Source organism: Elephantulus edwardii, unplaced genomic scaffold (assembly GCF_000299155.1).
Source record: "Elephantulus edwardii isolate Elephantulus edwardi_28Jun2011 unplaced genomic scaffold, EleEdw1.0 scaffold00216, whole genome shotgun sequence".
Classification (NCBI taxonomy): Eukaryota; Metazoa; Chordata; class Mammalia; order Macroscelidea; family Macroscelididae; genus Elephantulus; species Elephantulus edwardii.
In genome coordinates, this window is record NW_006399966.1 from 1,958,065 (window position 1) to 1,977,451 (window position 19,387).

The following is a 19,387-nucleotide window of genomic DNA, read 5'->3' on the forward strand; positions in this document are numbered from 1 at the left end:
GGAGGCAGGAGAGAACGAGATCGGCTGTGAACTATTCTTCTGATGACCTTCTCTCCCACCAGGGTGGCTCATGACCTCTGCCCTGGACAGGACTTGACAGAGACAGGAAACCAGGTAGGGACTCCACGTGAGCATCTGTCCCTCTCCTTCCGCTATGGCAGCCAGCAGCCACCTGTGGCCGCTGGAATCTTCAAGAAGTCACATTTATGCAGTGCCTCACTTGCCCTTGGCAGGTCTCAACAGCCACACATGGTGGGGGTTACTGGTTGCCATCAAATGGGGTCCCCCTCCAGACACACAGGGTTTCCAAAGCTGTGAGCCGTCTGTTAAAATCTTAGAAGCTTGTCTTCCCGGGTGTCTCTGGACGAGCTGGAACCACTGACCTTTCAATCAGACAAGTGCTTAACCATCTGGACCACCCAAAGGTCAGCGGCCACCATAATGGACAGTGCAGACCCAGAATATTTCTGTGGTGCAGAGAAACATAAAGACAAGTCTAGTTCCCGTGTGGTGAGGGGTAGAAGGGATGAGCATGAAGGCGCAGGAAAAGCATCATTTTCTGTTCCAAAAGGCACCACAGGGGACACGGCAGTGACCAGGGTCCCAAGCGGCAACTGGTGTGGCTGGTGACACAGCTCCACACCAACTGAGGACCAAGAGTAAAGACTGCTTGGAGAATCGGCTCAGATTGAAGACCGGCATCTCCCCTCCTCACCTCGTCTTGGCCACCAGGGTCCATTCAGGAGCAAAGTCCACCCCTCAGTGGCCATCCGACAAAAGCTTCCCCACTACTTGAGGAGAAGGCCTTGACGGCCAATCCCGTCCCATCCTCAGTGCCTTTGCCACCCTCCCCCCCCCCCACCCTGGTCCCCTTTCGCAAAGGCTACCTGGTTTGTGATGGATGTTGCCCAGGGAGCCACACTTGGAGGTCACTTTGCTCAGGTCGACAGGTTTGTAGACTATTTGCACCTGGAAATGAGAAAGAATAAGGAGGAGAGGCAGAGAGAGAGATGCAGAGAAAACAGAGCGGAATTCACTGAGAAGCAGCTGTGTTAGGCCCAGGCCGTGCTGGGATGGCAGCTCCTGTCCCCCACAAGGAAGCCAGCCCTAGTCACAGGGGCCACTGTGGTTTCTTCTCACCGCGCCTCGAGGGCTGTGGGTCCTCACAGAACGAGCGTGGATGGAGTACGTGCCCTCTGTGAAGAGCGGGGGACGCTTCTCTGGGTGAGGTCACGCCCTTTGTTTTAACCACCACCACTCAAACTTAATGGACATGACCCCCTTCCAGACACAAAACCAGCCAGTCACAGTCCTTGGAGACCAAGAAGTGGCCTGTGTGCATCTGTTAGGAAGGCTGGGCTCCCAGAGTGGGGTCAGGGGTGACAGAAGCAGCGTCCACAGAAGCACCCGCAGTGGGTAGTGTGGGTCAGCGAACAGGGCCAAGCCACTTGGAAGTCAGCACACCAACTAGCCCGACAGTTGGCTTACAGGGCAGCAAAGCGACATCAGCAAGACAGGCGACGGCAGGGCCAGGGCAGGTTAGTGTCAAGCTCACACGGACTGGGACACACTCGGGTCTGACAGAGCCCAGGGCTCAGAACCAGGTCTATGCCATCACACTCCAAGCCCTGGGCCTCCCACTGACCTCTAACCCCAAACTCCGAGGCCAGGGCTGGGTCCCTGGTCTCCCAGAGACACCAGGTGAGGTCACCCTGGGCCGGCCACTCCCATCCCAGCCCTCGAATTCCTCAGGAGAGAGGTGGTTCCTGGCTGAGACTGGGCTTAGCAAAACACCAGAAAAACAAAGGAGGTTTCTACCGTGGTGATCTGAATCATCTGGAACAACAATCCCAAATTATTCTGAGTTAAAGTCATGCTGGCATGTGCCAGTGGTTGGTGGAAAGCTGCGTGAGGCAGACAGACAGACGTGGCCCGTGTCCGTGGGTGGCGTGGCGGGTGGGAGGGTGTGAAAGGCAGCAGCACGCAGGTGGGTACAGGGTGTGGAGCCTCTTGAGGTGGGTGATTCACCCCTGTGGTCCTAGTCCTAACAGCAAGGCCACCTGAGATGGGTCACCTGAGGCCCATGCCAGATGGAACTCAGGAGGCCAGCGACAGCCTGGGGAGACTGAGGCAGGGACGGCAGCCTGATCTAGGAGCTGGGGAAGCTCAGGCCCTACGACCATGGATTCTCTGGGTCAAAGGCACCCAGGGCCTACCCACCCTCGGTGTATGTTCCCCCCGAGGCTGCAGGGGGCTCTGGGAGGGCCTCCGGCACAGAGAGGTGTGGGGAAAGACTGGAGTGGCCAAGGCCTCCATCTCTCCTCCCTTCACCCCACACAGGGGAGGTGAGAAATGGGGAGGTGGAGGGAGCCTCCAGGCTGGGGGAGCTGAAGTGGGGGTTCTCCTGCTGTCTCGCCCTGCTCCCCACAACCCTCCGAAGCACCTCACACCAGGAAGTGAGCTTTCTGCAGGATTCCTCTGCAAATTGGCAGCAGTCACAAGCCAAGGCCAGGGCTGGCCAGCATGGGGTATCCTGTAGCTTTTTGCCAAGTCCTAGGTAGGCAGATCGTGCAGGGCAGATGCCCCATGGCCCTGGACGCCCCCTGAGGTCCACACACTGCTTGTGGCTCCTTCGGTACCCACACCACCCGGTCCTGCAGGAGTGAGCTGTGGCTTCCACCCCGGAGCTGGAGCCCAAGGCTTGCCTTTCCCTCACAGCCCTCCACTGATCACCCAGCTTGAGTCAACCCCAAGTTCAAGGCCTCGGTCCTGTGGCCTGAGCCCTCGTCTGCAGTAGAGCTGAGTCACAGCAGGCACAGGATCCACACCTGGGGAGGGGGTGCAGGAGCCGGGGTGGGGCACACAAGGGCATCAGCAGACACGGCGAGGAAGCGTTAAGAAAGCGCCGGGCAGCCCACGGACACGGGTGTTTGGGCAGCAGGAGGCAGCAGCATTTTGCAAGAGTAAACCCTCTGGCCCAGACCAGAGGCTGTGGGGCTCGGGCTGTGTGTTTTCTGCAGCAGTAACTCCCCAAGTGCCAGATCCACCCCCAGAAAGCACTCTTCCCGGGGCGACCTCAGGTCTCGAAACCTGAGCTCCAGGTGTTTACATGTCGATGGACAGCCACGTCTATGGAGAGAGTGGGGAGGGACGCAATCAAGCCTCTGGATGAAGTCGAGGGAACTGGACTTGATTTAGAGGATGATGGGGGGCATCTGAGTAGGTCAAGGGGGGCTGTGGGGTGTGACATTACACAGGATCTCACAGGACACATTCCATGGGGGTCCAGTGAGACACCAGAAGCATTTGGAAGAACCTACATGGAAAAGGAGTCTTTGGGAACTGAGGCCAGGGTCGAAAGGAGTCTGCCCACAGGCCCCACCCCGGGCGGCCCACTGGACACTGCTGTCCTCTCCTGCCCCCCACCACAGAAATGGGGCTGTGAGGTTGAGTGTTGCGTCCTCCCGCGAAAAATGCAGGAGAAGATGGGACTTCCTGCCTCAGATGGGGCAGAGAGGCCCGTGTGTCCACCAGTGAGCGCGGACCTGACAGGGCGGGCATGGCTGCATTGATGGTGGAACCACTTCCTCCCTGCTCGGGAGGGGAAGGGGAGCCCCACCTCCTGGACCCCTGTCTCAACCCACCCCACGATAAGCCTGTGGAAGACTCCTCCAGGCCGCTCAGTCCCTTCTCCTACCCTGTCCCAGCAGGCCAGGCTCCCCTCCAAGGACATGGGGAAGGGGCTCCCAGGAGCAGTGGACGGGGTTTGGGTGCCTGGGTGTATGTTAGGTCCTGAGCCCAAGAACAATTTATTCTGTGCAATGTCCCACAAGTGCCTGGCCTCAGGCCGCTTCTGAGCAAGAACCCAGCATGGTGAGCTGAGAGCGGGCGGGTACTCACACTGCCGCCTCCTGGGACGTGTTTGATATTATCCTTTGAGCCACACTTGGACTGGACGTTGCTAAGATCCAGCTTCTTATTAATTATCTGCACCTTTGATAGCCAGAAAAAAGGATGAGTGACACACGTGGCTGGCTGCTGTGCCCACAGCCTTCAGGCGGGAGAGGAGGCCCCAGCAGAGGCGCCTGGGGCAGGCTGCCTTCAGGGGCGGGCACTGGCCTTCAGGAGACAAGGGAGGAGAGGGGTGCCCCCGGAGGCATTCCTGAGAGGCAGGTGAAGTGAGAGGAGCTTTGCCTTAGAGCTTGGGGTTAACAAACAGACGCCTCCCAGGAGGCAATCTTTCATTTACAAAAGGACTGAACCCCAGGTGCCCCCCAGAGAAGACCTGGATAACAGAGAGGAGCCACGGAAGGTTCCCCAGGTGAGCGTGAAGACTGTGCTCTATGACAAGAAAAACCAAATACATAGAGTCATCAGACCCACCCCGCAACCATCAGAACCTTGGGACTCTTCTCCAGCCTCCCAGGCACAGCGACCCCCTGTGAACAGTGGGGGTAGGGAGCCCACACTCCACTGCTGACTTAGAATGACTGCATCTGAACCTGGAGGACCTGGTCAAAGTGTCTAGCTGGCGATTCTGACAAAGCACTAGGAGTGGGCATCCCCGACCTTGTAGGTGGGGCCCCGTGGCTTTGTGGGGACACACAGCACCCCGTTCCCGAGGGCTCTGTCTCATGGGCCTCCTGACGGACGTCCTGGCTCACTTATCCTCCTGCCCTTGTCTCCTCACATCCCACAGGGACAAAGGGGTGTGGAGCCCGTGTTCCCCAATGTTGTGAGGGTTTCTGCACATGTGTAGCCTGGTTAGTCGTGAGCTGATTATGGGAGGTTCTTCTGTCTGAGTTGAAGCCTTGGGCCCGGAGGCCAGAGGGAAGCTGCCCTGTGGTCTTCACTGAAGCAGACCCCCATCATCGATGGCTCAGAGCTGTAAACACTGAACCACATGGGCTTGCTCTGCTGGCAGTCACAGAGAAGGCTTCGCTCTGTCACATGTGGTCATTGTGTTAAAATCTCCTCAGCAGCACCACACTACCCTTCTCCTGAACTAGCAACCTGAAGGTCAGAAGTTCAAACCCACCTCGTGATACCACAAATAAGAGACAGGCTGTTTGCTCTGTTTTAAATTTGTGCGTGTGTGAATCATCAAATCGGATCTGGCAGGTACAGGAAGAAATTGTCCCTCCTTCTCCAGCAGAGCATCTGGTGGATTTGAACTGTGCAACTCTGGGATTGCAGTGCAGCTTCTTGCCACTAGGCCACCAGAGCTCGTCAGAGACAGGCTGTTTCTTGAGGTTAGATTTCCTGTTCCTCCAGAGCTCTGGTGGCATGGTGTGTGAGGAGTTGCACGGCTACACAAAGTTCAGTGGTTCGAATACACCAGCTGCCTCCCTGGTGGACAGTCTCTTCCTGTAAAAATCTACAGCCATGGGTCCCCAAGCGAAAGGTATCAACTCAACAGAAGCAGGCTTGGTGTTTTCCTTTTTGATCTTCTTCCTCTGAGCACCAGGGATGTATAGAATTATCACTGCTTGAGCTAAGACTGATTTTTACCCAATTTGCTCAAAAGCTATGTAAGAAATAGGCAATAATGGCTCAGAGAAAGAGTTCAAAATGCTAGCTCTTTGTCGGCCGGGTGAATGAGGAGCCAGCCCCTGAGTGGAAATCGTGTGCCTCACTTTTACAGTCACAGCTTGACCGTCTGCCCGTGGGCATTGGCCGTGAAGAACCAGCACTGCCAGTGTGGGTTCTGAAGTTGTGGAAACTGCTTCTGACCTCTGGGTCAGGGCCTGTGTTCAAAATGTCCAAGGTCTGTTAGGACAGGTGAGTGTAGGGGCCATGTCGGGCTGGACAGGCCCCCGGGATCATCCATCGGGAAGGGTCCCGGAACTCTGTCCCAAGTGCCAGAGCCAGCCGAGGGTCAGGCGTCACGGGTCACAAGCAGATTCACCAGAGACACCGCAGCAAGGTTTCCACGGGGCTACAATCTGCCCATTCTGTGTATCTTGGTGTCAAAATGACCTTTCCTTTATCGCACTATCCTGAGAACTGACAATATTATTTTTAAGTGTCCTTTATCTGGCAAAATAAAAATGTTCATTGTTTACATAGTTTTCCCTTCATTTTACTGGTCTGAATCAAAAAGTCTTCTGAAAGCCAATACCTAACCTACCTCTTAATTTCCTTTTTAAAAATTCCTTTAATAATAATAAAAAATGACTATGCATTTCCCTTAGAAAAAGAAATGGAAATTATTTAGAAAAAGAGAGGAGATTTTAAAAGACAAACACCAAAACCGTTTTCTTATCATCCTAACACAACCACATTGGCATTTTTCTGAGCTTCCTTTCAATTTCGCGCATACGTGCGTGCATGCGTGTGTGTGTGTGTGTGTGTGTGTGTGTCTGTCTGTCTGTCTGTCTGTCTGTCTGTGTAGATAGATTGTACAGGATACGAGACACTAACGAGTCTTGGCAGCAGAATGGTTAACAGAATGTCAGTGGTTTGAACCTACCAGCTACTCTTCAGGAGAAAGACGTGGTGGTCTCCTCCCCCCATATTTGCAGTCTCCAAGCCTGACCGGGGGGCACTTAGCAGGGACAGACTGGGTCGCAGTGGGCATGTTCCGGTATAGTCACCAGAAACAACACCCAAACACACGCCACCCCACACTGTCAGCACTGCTCCTGTGCTATCAGATATCTGTGTTGATTCGACATGCAGTAAAATCAACAGCCTCATCAGGAACGTATTCCAGTATGAACTTACTCCATATATTACAACATTTCTGGGTCAAAGTTACAAATACTCTAAGATCCCGCAATATAATTCACTAACTGGCCTTCTGAAAGGGCTGGGCTTATTTCCCTCATGAACACTGTCCAGAGCCAGCCTAGTCCTTGCTGCTGGTACTGGGTAATTGAAAAATGGTCTTGTTTATTTCTTTGATCAAAGTAGTCAGGGCTGGTATCGTGGACTTAATCTGTGTCTCTCTGACTCATGCTGAAATGGATCCTTTGCCCCCTTTCTGTTAGTTGTTGTTATGTACCGGAGTCAAAGCTGACCCAAGCGGACCCTCCTGCTGGTTTTCAGAGGCAGTTAATCACAAGGGAAGAGCTTGCCTGTCTTTCTCCCATGGAGCAGGTGGTGGCCTCGAACTGTGTGCTTCTGGGATTACAGCCCAACTTCTATCCCCTAGGCCACCAGAGCTCCCTTTTTTTGTTAGAAGGTGTATATTTCCCTCATCTATAAATACTAGTTCTAATGTTGGAGAAGAGGACTGAACATCCATGGACGGCCAAAAGAACAGAGAGACGTGTCTCAGAGAAGGTGCAGCCAGAGCGCTCCTTGGAGGCAAAGATGATAAAGCTTCATCGCACGTACTTTGGGCGTGTTGCTAGGAGAGGCTGTTCCTTGGAGAGGGACATCAAGTTGCAAAGGTGGAGGGTCAGTGGAAAAGCGGAAGACCCTCAAGCAGATGAATTGACACAGTGACTGTAGCAGTGGGCTTGAGTGTGTCAGAGGCTGTGAGGACGGCACAGGACAGGGCAGGGTTCAGATCTGTTTTGTTCATAGGGTCGTACTTGCATTGAATAACAACAGCAGATTTATACACAAACATACACATTCTTCCGTGGTAAATTCTCTTCCATTTTCATTTCTCCTTTAAAGGGTAGATAAATCCATAATTCCCTTTTACCCTGTCCCTCACCAGCCCCCTTTGTGTAGTGCAGAAAGGCTTAGCAACCTTCCCCAGTCCTAGGCAAAACCCACACAGGAACCTATTTCTGGTGAAAACAGAGCTTCGCCTGAGTTGTCCTCAAGGCTATTGCCTCATAAACCCAATAAAAACAGCACTCCCTCTTGGCACGCAGTGGCCTTCTGTCCTGCCAGTAAGTAGAGACCATGACATCACCGAGCCCAGTCCGGGGCTGGGAGGAGGGAGACGGGGAGGGGAGACCAGCACACCACCTAGTCCAGTCCTGGGCTGGGAGGTGGGGAGGGGGCCCACATTGTTACCCGGCTCCCTGTGGATGCTGGAGTCACTGTCACCCTCTCTATAACATCTCTGAAGCAACTTGAGTTACCCTCAGAGTTTAAGAAATTCCACATAAACTCTTGCTGGGGGCTCATTTCTTAGAACAAATTTCCCAGAAAGACATCTGTCTACTTTTAGAAAGGAAGTGAAGCAGAATTTTTTTTTTAGCACAAAAAATATTTGAAGGAGAGTGTTCAAGGAAGGAGGACAGCTGACTGATTGTTCCATTGAGCTCTGAGCTTCCTGGAAGTCAACGCAAAAAGGGAAAAATGATGGGTTATATAACTCTCCTTATCTAACAAAGTAAACTTACTAGTTTCTCAAGGCAGAAACTAGTTTCTTGTTTGCTGTACCAATCAGTCCAAGAAATTCATCAGATGGGTCTTTATCAAGGAGCATTAAGCAATAATACAAGGTCTGTCACACACACAGGAATGTTTTTTTCTTGTGGCCTCTTCTTAATCCAACACACACACACACACACACACACACACACACACACACACACACAGAGCAATAAGCTTTTGTGGGATTTGGTAGGAGACACAAGGATATTTACGAAACAGATCTGAATTACTGTCAGTCCTCATATAAAGCAAACACACCTCAGAGAACTCCAGATTTAGAGAAAAGAAAGGAAGGTATGGGTTGACGTAAAATATTCCCAAATCCTGAAACAATTTAACCAGAGTTGTGTCTGTTTTGGACACTAAATTGTCAGAGGAAAGAAATATTAGAAGCTCTATATTTTGATCTGGGAACCAGATGGAAATTCCTCCAGTCAGGGTTTGGCCCCATAAGGGGCAGGTTCACTTGGGTTCAGTTTGTAACCTGAAGGGCCCAGGGCAACCTAAACCCTCACCAGCTACATTCTTTTCTTAGGGTTCAGGTCTCCCATGGCTGTTCTAGAGGGACCCAGCTGCCATTCCCGAGGTGCTCCCAGGATGGCCAGGTTGAGGACTGTGGGCACCTCAGGACCATGTGGGGGCCAGGCTGCTTACCAGGCCCACAGCTGAGAAGTTAACACAAGATGTACTACTTCTCTTCAAGTCCAAGGTGGTTGGCCCAGAAAAGAGCACAGGACAACCTGCCCACTTCACATCCAGTCAAGCAGCCAAAGCAAAGCTCAGGTAAGGGAAGAATCAATCACCTTCCAAATAAACACGCGGCTCCTTTAAATGACTGTCTCCCAAAGGTCCTTTAAAATGATGCCTTGTATACATGATTTTGAAGAAGTACAAATCCTGTGTGTGGTGAGATGGATTCTCAGGGTTCCAGGTGGTCCCAGTGAAGGGTCCCCTGCTTGGCAGTGACTTCTGCTCAGTTAGTCTAGGTCCCACAGCTGGGCTCAAAGTCACTGCCCTGCTCTAGAGACAACACTGAATACCAGTTACTTAATCTACTAACACAATATTCTGTGCATATGTCTTTTCACTATTTACCAGTAAAGGTAATTCTTTAAAAGACACTTCTGTTTTTCAGTGCAGCATAGTATTCCATTGTGTGAATATACCAGAGCTTCTCTATCCATTCGTTTGTTGATGGGCACTTGGGTTGTTTCCAGCTCTTTGCTAATGTGAACAAAGCTGAGATAAGCATGGGTGTGCATATATCTGCTTGGGTGACGGTTATGGTTTCTTTAGGGTATATTCCCAGTAGTGGAATTTTTGGATCAAATGGTATTTCTATTTGAAAATTTTTGAGAAAGCACCATACTAATGAAATATTATACAAAATGGGTGATCTCGGAGGACATTACGCTGAGTGAAATATCTCAGTCACAAAAGGACAAATACTGCATAGTGCCACTGTTGTAAAACGGGACTGACATCGGGGTTGAGGGAAGACTAAGAAAAAGGGGATAAATAACGTATACTGCATTGAAGCAGATGAGGGAGAGAACTGTTTAAAAGGGATATGTGATTAGGTATTATTGTCATGACGGGAGTCCAGAACGAAGGCTAGTGGAGTGGACTTGGGGGGAGGGATTGTATAACAATGAAAGAATTTTTCTTTTACTTTTCAAAGAGAAGAGTAAATTGAGGGCAAGAGAGGGATGGGCAGGGAGAAAAGTACAACAATGAATGAATGGAAATCCAAAGTCTCTGTAAACTTTCATTAAAATTAATTTTAAAAAAGGGGGTGAGGAAGACACTTCTGCTTTCCATCGTGGTCTGTGGTGAATCAGAAGGGGTGGCAATGAAGAAGGGTGAAGACAGACAGAAATGGATCAGAAAGGGAGATGGGTGGAGGTGAACCGACGAGAGAGAGGAGGAGGGACGAGGAGAAGGAATAAAGAGGCACATTTAAAGAGAAACAAATCCCTATTGATGTGGGAACCAACAGCAGCCCTGAGGCCAGAGACCCAGGAGGAGAGGGGCGTTCACAGCGTATCACCGCCACCGCGTGGCCATGTAGGATACTGCATCGATGTTTGCTTCGACTGTGACTCAGCGACTCTGTGAACAACACCTTGGAACCTCACCCGATCTGTGCCATCACCATGATCTCTGACATGATTGAGGCTTTTGCTACAATCTGTGCCAATCCGTCTCGAGAGGGTCTTCCTTTTTCACTGACCCTCCACTTTTCCCAGCACAATGTCTTTTTCCAAGGACTCACCCCCTCCTGACAATGTGCCCAACAGAGGTGAGACCACAGGGGGCACTTCCTCCAAGAAGCTGTGTTGGTGTTTTTGGAGCCTGTGGGATATTTGATATTCTTTGCCAAGACCACAGTTCAAAGGCATCGATGGTTCATATATAACCTGGCCTCTTGGATAATCTGCCCCTAAACAATAGTGTCCCGTCTCCTTTAACCTGCTGGCACTGGCAGTGTAGGGGACACTCCGTGTGGGTCACATCAGCACCGATGAGGTGACCCTGGGTGTGGGTGGGTGCATGCAGGCTGCGTCCTCTCCCTCCAGCCTCATCCTCTTGCTGCCTCGGCTGCTAGGTCTGTGTGACGGGGGGAGTTGATTCCAGTTGGAATGAGCCAGCAGGACAGGAGAGCCGACCCCATGGGGGCTCCCAGATCCTCACACCAACCACCTTTCAGGTTTGGAGCTGACTGCTTGATCGCTGCACCACCAGGGCTCCCTCCTGCTGTTACAATTGTTCCTTCCATCTGCTTAGACCTCTCCGACTCCCAGAAACTCATAAGCCCCCGTCATGGTGGGATGAAAGAGTATCGGGAAGGGATGCTGGGGAGCAGGGGGGCCATTTACTTGACCATGTTTTCTATTCTCATCTCTTTGTTTCCTAATTCTTCTTTTCTTCAGTTCTTGCCCCACTAAGAAAATAATCTATATAATGCAATTACATTTTTTTTTCTTTTCTTCCCTAAAAAAAAAAACTGAAATGATGCACTGTCTTTAAGCACATTTTGGGGTAAGTGCTCATCGCTTATGGGAGCTCTGGTGGCTTAGCGGTAAGGAGTTGTGCTGCCAACCCAGTGGCACATGGTTTGAATCTTCTGCCTGCTCCGTGGGAGAAAGATGGGCCACCTCCTTTCGTGGTTTACTGCCTCTGAAAACCCACTGGAGGGTCAGCTATGAGTCGGTTCTCACTCAATGGCACTTAACAATCACCTCATCATTGACAGTTTGTTACAACGCAATTTGAAGTGATGTTCTTGATTTCCTCCCTGAACAAGCAGAGTTATAGGGGAAAGTGTTTAATTTCTAGTAACTGTAATTATATTGGTGATATTTACACAATTAATTTCTGGTTCATTATGCTGTGGCATTTAGAGGTGATTTCTTTATAAACTAAATAGATTATTGGCATAATATCAGCACTCTTAATGGTAGGTAATCCCTTGTCATACAGTTTAGTTCGTGGATTTTCCTGCTAATTTCTGGCTTCAGTTACGTGAGATTCGGTGTCTTTTTTCTCTCATTTTACTGCCATGTCCTGCTACCAACCATCACGAAGATGGCCCAGGCCCAGCCAACTTCTCCAATTAGAAGGCAACTAACACCATTCATTCAAGACTACACATTACAACTGGTTTTCTACTCACTTTTGGGTTGTCCTCTCTAATTATAAACATGTTCAGTGTAGAAATTTAGGGATGGGAAAATATAGTAATCTAGGAAAATGGACATCATTGTTTTTCAGCATTCTAGAGAGGTCTCTGACAGCAGATTTTCCCAATGCAATTTGTCTTTTGATCTCCTGACTGCTGGTGTTAAGAGCGTGAGTCTGGAGACCAAGGTGCACCTAATCCAGGTCATGGTCTTTGCAATTACTTGCTGTGCATCAGAGAGCTGGACAATGACTAAGGATGACAGATGAAGAATTGATGCCTTCAAATTGTGGTGCTGGAGAAGAGTCTTGAACATACCATAAATTGCCAAGAAAACAAATAGGTCTGTCTTTTGGAGGCAAGGATTTTGAAGCTCCATCTCACATACTTTGGGCATGTGGTCAGGAGAGATTGGTCCTTGGAGAAGGACATCATGCTCGGGAGGGTGGAGGGACAGCTCAGGAGAGGAAGACCCTGGATGAGATGGATTGATACAGTGAATGGGGGTTGGTGTGTTGAAATTAGTGAGACTGGCTCAGGACAGGACAGGGTTCAGAGCAGCTGCATGTAAGGTCACTTATAGGTTTCAGGCGACTTGATAGTACATAAAAAAAAAAAAACCAAAAAACAAACCTATGAAAACAGGTGCTGTTAACGTTTTGCCATAATTTTTTGTTTTTGTTTGTGGTTTTCTAAGCATAAGAAATCCCTTTGATTCCTGGGATCTCTTATGCTTAGAACACTGGGTGGGGGAGGGGAAGGCAAAACGTTTCAGGTAACAGATGTAACCCTGGGCGTGCTCTCCAGTCTATGTCAGGAAATTTGGAGGACGGACTGAACGAGATCCCTATTTGTTCTCATTCCCAAGAAAAGGGATCTAGCAGAATGTGGAAATTAATTGAATAATATAATTAATAACACATGCAAGCAAAATATTGCTGAAGATCGTCCCAAAACAGCCAGAACAATACATTGACAGAGAACTGCCAGAAGTTCGAGCAGGGTTTAGAAGAGGCTGTGCCACCAGAGACATCCCTGTTGATGTCAGATGGATCCTAGTTGAAAGCAGAGATTATCAGAAGAATGTCTATGTGTATTTTCTTGACTATGCAAAGGCATCTTACCGTGTGGATCCTAACACATTACGGCTAACATTGAGAAGAATGGGAGTCCCAGAACACTTAATTATGCTCATGTGAAACCTAGACCTAGACCTTTGCTGTGCAAACAAAGCAAGGGAACACTACATGGTTCAAAATGAAGAAAAGTGTGTGTCAGGGTTGTATCCTCTCACTCTACCTATTCAATCTGTATGCCGAGCAAATGATTCGAGAAGCTGGACTCTCTGGAGAAAAATGTGGAATCAGGATTGGAGGAAGACTTAACCTGTGTTATGCAGATGACACAATCTTTCTTGCTGAAAGTGAGACTTGAAGAGCTTGCTGCAGGTCAGACACTGCCACCTCCAATATGGATTATATCTAAACATCAAGAAAATAAAAATTCTCACCACTGGACTGATAGAGAACATCATAATAGATGGAGAAAAGATTGAAACTATCAATGACTTCATCTTACATGGATCCACAATTAACACCCATCCTTAGTTCTAGCAGTCAGGAGATCAGAAGATGCTTTGCACATGCAAAGTTTGCAGTCAGAGACTTCTCCAAATTATTGAAGAGCAATGATATCAGTTTGAAGACTAAGGAGCACCTGATTCAGGCCATGATCTTAAAAATCACCTGCTGTACATCTGAGAGCTGGACAAATGAATAAAGAGTACAGAAGAATTGATGCCTTTGGGCTGTGTTGTTGGATAAGAATACTGAATATCCCACGGACTGCCAAAAGAACAAACAGATATGTGTTGGTGAAATTGCCGCCAGAGTTCTGATTCATGTACTTTGCAGTCAAATGCTCTACCACTGAGCTCTATCCCCAGTCCGTCTCACATACTTTGGGCATGTTGCCAGGAGAGACTATTCCTTGGAGAAGGACACCATCCTTGGAAAGAAGGAGGGGAGGGCAAAAGAAAGGAAGACCCTCAACAAGTTGGATTGACACAGTGACTGCACCAATGGGCTCAAGTGTGCCAGAGATTGTTAGGCCGGCATGGGATAGGACAGGGCCCAGATCTGTTGTTCATAAGATCAGATACTCAACTTGATGGCAACTAACAAGTATCAGGTTCTCTGGTGGCATAGTGCATTCCGTGAAAGGTTAGTGGTTCAAATCCATTAGCTGCTTTGAGGGTGAAAGATGGGCACTTTCCTCTAGTCACGACTTGCAGCTTCAGAAACCTGGTGGCGGGAGAGAGTTACCATGAACTAGAATTGACTTGACTGTGGTGGGTTGGGTTGGGTTTTCTAAGCAGGAATAATGTAAGTGATTGATAGCATTTTATTCCCCTGTTAATGTAATGTTGTTAGTAGCACCATCAAGTGGATTTCAACTCACGGCAGTGTCATGTGACAGAGCAGGGCGCCCCCCCAGGGGCTTCTAGGCTGTGACCTCGAGGGGAGCAGATGACCGGATATTTCTCCCAAGGAGTCACTGGGCTGAGTTCAGACCACTAACGTGTTAGTTCACACCCTGGCACTTAACAGCTCTGCTGCCAGGGCTTCCTCTCAATAGGGTAACATAATTCATTATAGTAAACTTTCTTGTCATAGATCACATGAAAGGCAGTATCTTACAGTGCGGCACCACCGTAGTTGACGTATCTCCTCATTAACAGACAGACATTCAGTTTGTGCTTTGCAATTATAAAGCTGGATGCACATTTTCCCTTCCAGCTTTGTCTGTCTCCTGTTGTGGGTTACCCAACACTTACAGACTGGCGGGCACCGTGGGCGGCCACAGGGACAGGGAAGTCCGAGGGCCACCTCACAGAGCCAGGGGAAAGAGAAGCAAGCTACTTCACAGATCACTGTTTATGACTGAATCATCAGAACCATGAACGCACCTCCCAAAAGGGCTCTTGCCTATGTGGACCCTCAGCAGAAGCTACTGCCCACTCCACCATCACATCTGCAATGGGGCCTTCCTTTTCCTTTAAAGTTCACAAAATACTGGCTTTATGTCTGTCCCTTCCCCTGTACCCACATACACATTGAGAACTTGGGGACATGGAGACCCTGGCTTAGGACTGAGGACAGATGCTGGCTGGGACTGCACACGGAAAACACCTGGTACCCTCGCCCTGAGATGCTAGTGCCTTTAGGGTGAGGCTGGAGAGTGGCCCCCTCAAGACTCTCAGGAGCAGGCAGGCCCACCTTCAGTCAACACAACGAGTCAAAAGCAATTTTGCTGCAGAGTCTCCAAGGCCTCCAAAACACGTGCTGGTCTTGAAACTCCTAGGGTCAGTGCAGGAGAGGAAGACCCCAGACGAGATGGATCAACACAGCAGCTGAGGCGATGGGGGCAGGTGTGTGTCAGAGACGTGAGGTTGGCTCAGCATAGGCAAGGTTCATACAGTCGCTGAGAGTAGTAGTCGACTCAGTGGCACACAACAACACATTTATGAAGCTAATGTGATAAACACCATTTCTTCACTTACTAGTTAGCTGATGAGAGTGAAAAACGCTACCATTTAACTGTTTCGCACATTGACAAAGTACGTGTTGCAGTAATGAGAGCTGAGGTGTGAGGACAGAGCAACACTGTGATGGCCCAGGTCACACGTCACTCACCTGGCTGGGCCATGAAGCTCAATGGTTTGGCGGTTATGTGTTGATGGTACCATTTTCCATTTTGTGACCTGATGTGGTCATCTTCTGTTTTCACATAACACTGATGTAGTATAACAAGGAGGGAGCTCTTGTGCCTAATGGAAAGAAGCTGAACTGCAATCCCAAAGGTACATGGTTCGAATCTAGTGAGAGCTCAGTGAGAGATCGACAGGCCATCTCCTCCCATGTGATTAACTGAAAACTCACTGGAGGGTCAGTTCTGACTAGATGGCAAACAACAACAAGAACCATAACAACCGGTCTTTGAAACCTAAGTCTGTCAGTAAGTGAGGAGAAGGTATAATGAAATGTGCTGTGATGTAATTTCTTTCCATAATGTAAACTAATCTATGTTAATGAGGCTATACCAGTGTAGACTGGCTCTTAACTGTAATCACTTCTGAGTAATAGAAGAATAAGACAGATACAGATACAGGCAAGCAAAATAGGGAGAGGCAGATGCCATGTGAGGATCAGGAAGGAACTTAAAGAATGCTGGAAAGGCTGCGATCTTCCCCAGGGCTGACATAGCCTTTCCCTAGAGCCAGTGGCCTGAATTCATACTCCTAGACTGCTGACCTGTGAGAAAATAAATGTCTATTCTTTAAAACAGAATATACTCTGTGGCATGTCTGTTACAGCAGCACTGGAAAACTAAGACACATAGTTATTGTGTTTCTGTTACTGTTGGATGCTCCTGAGTGGAGTAAGGTTCACCTCAACCCTATGTGTGTATTGCCTATAGCAATCACAAACCCAGAAAGTTCAAAGAACAGGTGTGTAGCACTTTCCCCACCAAATGGTATATACAGATCAACTGTGGTTTTGTTCTCTTCAGGTTTACAGACACAGCCTGTTCTCCACCTTCCTTGTTCAATGTGCTCACCTCTTTGGGGAGCTTCAGGCCCGCAGTTCTGCTCTGCTGTCACTAAACATTTACTGAGCATTTCTTTTACATGAGGCCACAGGGACACAAAGATCTCAAACTCCACTAGCCTTATCTCAGCCCAGAAAAAAGAGAACCAAAACACCTTAACAGGTCATTCCCAAAGCCTTTTCTTCAAATCCTATATAATTCCCCCACCCCCCTCTCCTTTCCTTTTTAGTGGAAATTAGCCTCACGATCTTTTGTACAGCTGAGATTTCTGTTTCAATGACCCATGTTTTTCATGGAATTTGAGATGCTGTTACTCCCTCCTCTCCCATTTAAATCTCCACAACTCTTCCTCCTCTCTAATCCCAAACCAATCTTTCTCTTTTACACATCTGCAGACATTTAAGTATCATTTCCTCACAGCCTGGGACCCTGATAGGGTCACTCTGATAGGATGGGAAGCGTGGGCTCAGCCCTGAAAGGTGCCCTCAGTGGGGATTCCCACTCACTGACGCCCTGAATACTTTCAGCAGAGATGAACTGGGCCAAACTTGCCCAGTCTCTAATGACCGTGTGCTGATGGGGGTATTGATTTCCATGCCAAATTTGACTCCCTGAATCATTCACACACACACACACACACACACCCCACCAAGTCAAATGAACCACATGGTCCACAAGAGCTTGCCGCCAGCAAATGTGGAAGACTCAACCCCTCCTCATTATAGTCTTAGAACTGCAGGGCGATGACAGGGCACTCAGCGCTGAATTAGGGGCTGATGACTGGTGGGGGTGGGGAATCATTCCATTATCGCAGATAACCTCCCTCTCATGGGGTGTGGGTGTGTGTGTTCCCTTGCAGCTTAAGACATGGACATTCTGCTCCACAGCAGCATGGTCCCTTCAGAGAGGGGGGCACATTTTCTAAGGGAGAACAGGAGACACAGCAGGGACAGTGACATGAAGGCGGACCAGCAGCCAAGGAGAAGAGGGTGGTCCCACAGCCCCCACGCCCAGAGGCAGGATGAGGCCTTCCACCCGAGAGGGCTGTGTTCCCTACTGGGGAGGATGTGTCAGGGCCCCAAGAACTAGAAGAAGGCCGCAGGAGGTCCGCAGTCCCCCAGAGAGGAAACACAGGCTTTCAGGAGAGGCAGGAGGTGAGCAGAACCTTCTGTGTGGGATCGTCCAGGAAGCAAGGTAAGCGCAGGTGCTTGTGTTAACCTACGAATCCAGCGTGAACGAGTCCACGTTTCCCACCATTTCAAAGACTGTGCTCTGAAGGATGGACAGCGTTCGTCGCTCTCCTGAGCCCCGTGACAACTGTCTATAGAACCGAAGCAAAGGCTGTTTTCTAATTTCTAATCCTTGACAGGCCTAGTACCTCGTGAGGCAGGCACACACTTCCGTGAGTTCACTGAACAGGGGACACCTGAGATGCTGTTCACTATAGACTACGAAGTGTGCACAGGCTTTTATAACCCACCCCTGCCTGCCGTTCACCCATGAGCTAGGTGGGCTCTAGGTAAATAAAATCAGCTGAGTCAATGGCTTCAGCCCAGGAGGAGTTGTGCTGATCACCCAATGGCAGTGCTATTGGGTTCGAATCCACCATTGGCTTCCTTGGATAAAGAGGCGAATCTGCTCCCATCCCATCTACAGTATCTAAAAATCTGCTGGAGGATTGGCTATGAATTGGTCCCCATTCAACTACAAAGAGAGAACAGCACCCCATTCTCTGAGCGGAGACACCACAATTTCTACTCAGGGAGTACTGGTTTAGGCTGGCAGAGGCCTGCTACCTCCACCAGGAGGCCCCCGGACTCACACACGGCCCAGCACAATGGTGGACACAAGAAGTGAGTCAAGATCCTGTCCTAAGCTGGCCCCTCAGTGCTGGGCAAACCCTACACAGCTTCCCACCCTTCTCCCCACCTTCCCTCTTGGACTCAGAGAAGAGAGAGGGGTCTCCCGAACATCTCCACCTCAGGCCGGCAGACACGGGGGTTCCCTCATCTGTAGTAGGCCCAAGGGTTTCATGAGCCAGAAAAAAATCAGTCATCCAAAACAGATCCTCCTTTATGTCCCCAGAACCGACCATTAAAGAGCAACATAACGCGAGTAACCGGCCAATAAAGCCACCACGGTAGAGAGGGCATCACGTCTGAACAAGAAACGACATGGCCCATGGGGGCCAGAGCAGCCTTGTGGGGCCCCTATTGGGCCGGGGCAGCCCCCGGTGGGGTGAGCTATGGGACTAGGGCAGCCCAGGGGGGCCCCCTGTGGCGCCAGGGCAGCCCCGGGCGAGGGGTCTGTGGGGCCCAGACAGTTCTGTGGGGCCCGGGCCCTAATACTGTTCCTTCAGCGGGCTGACGTGGGGAAAGGCAGAGTGGCTGCTTTCTCTCCACCCAGCTCAGTGGTGACCCCGACGGAGTACTGAGCCATTAGCGGATTCTCCTTCCCTGATGACCTCCAAGCAGGGGTCAGGGTGCTACACGAGGACCCCTTTTGAACTGAGTCAGGCAGTTGAGCATTAGCTCGCCTGCCCTGGGCAGACGGGGCTCAGCAGGTCTCCATACTGTCCCCACGCCTGCTGGCGCACCCTCATGGCCGGCTCCCGCGTGCCCGCCAGGGCAACCCCCACGCGCCTGTGCACCCCCCTGCTAACCTGTGCACCTCTGGAGCACCTTCTGCACGCCCCCGTACCCGCTCACGCGCCCTAATGCCTTCCTCGCTTACCTCTTGTGACTCCCCCCC

General features: G+C 50.1%; 1 protein-coding gene across 1 annotated transcript in view; it reads right to left on the reverse strand.

Moving 5' to 3' along the window:
• MAPT (microtubule-associated protein tau) overlaps positions 1-19,387 on the reverse strand; it is a 57,453-nt gene that overhangs the window by 6,074 nt on the left and 31,992 nt on the right. Inside the window, exons 11-13 of the mRNA XM_006897871.1 lie at positions 4,049-4,119; positions 3,901-3,993; positions 888-969 (exon numbers count right to left, since the gene is read on the reverse strand). Of these exons, the coding sequence (XP_006897933.1) occupies positions 888-969; positions 3,901-3,993; positions 4,049-4,119 (246 nt within the window). The remainder of the gene's footprint in view (positions 1-887; positions 970-3,900; positions 3,994-4,048; positions 4,120-19,387) is intronic.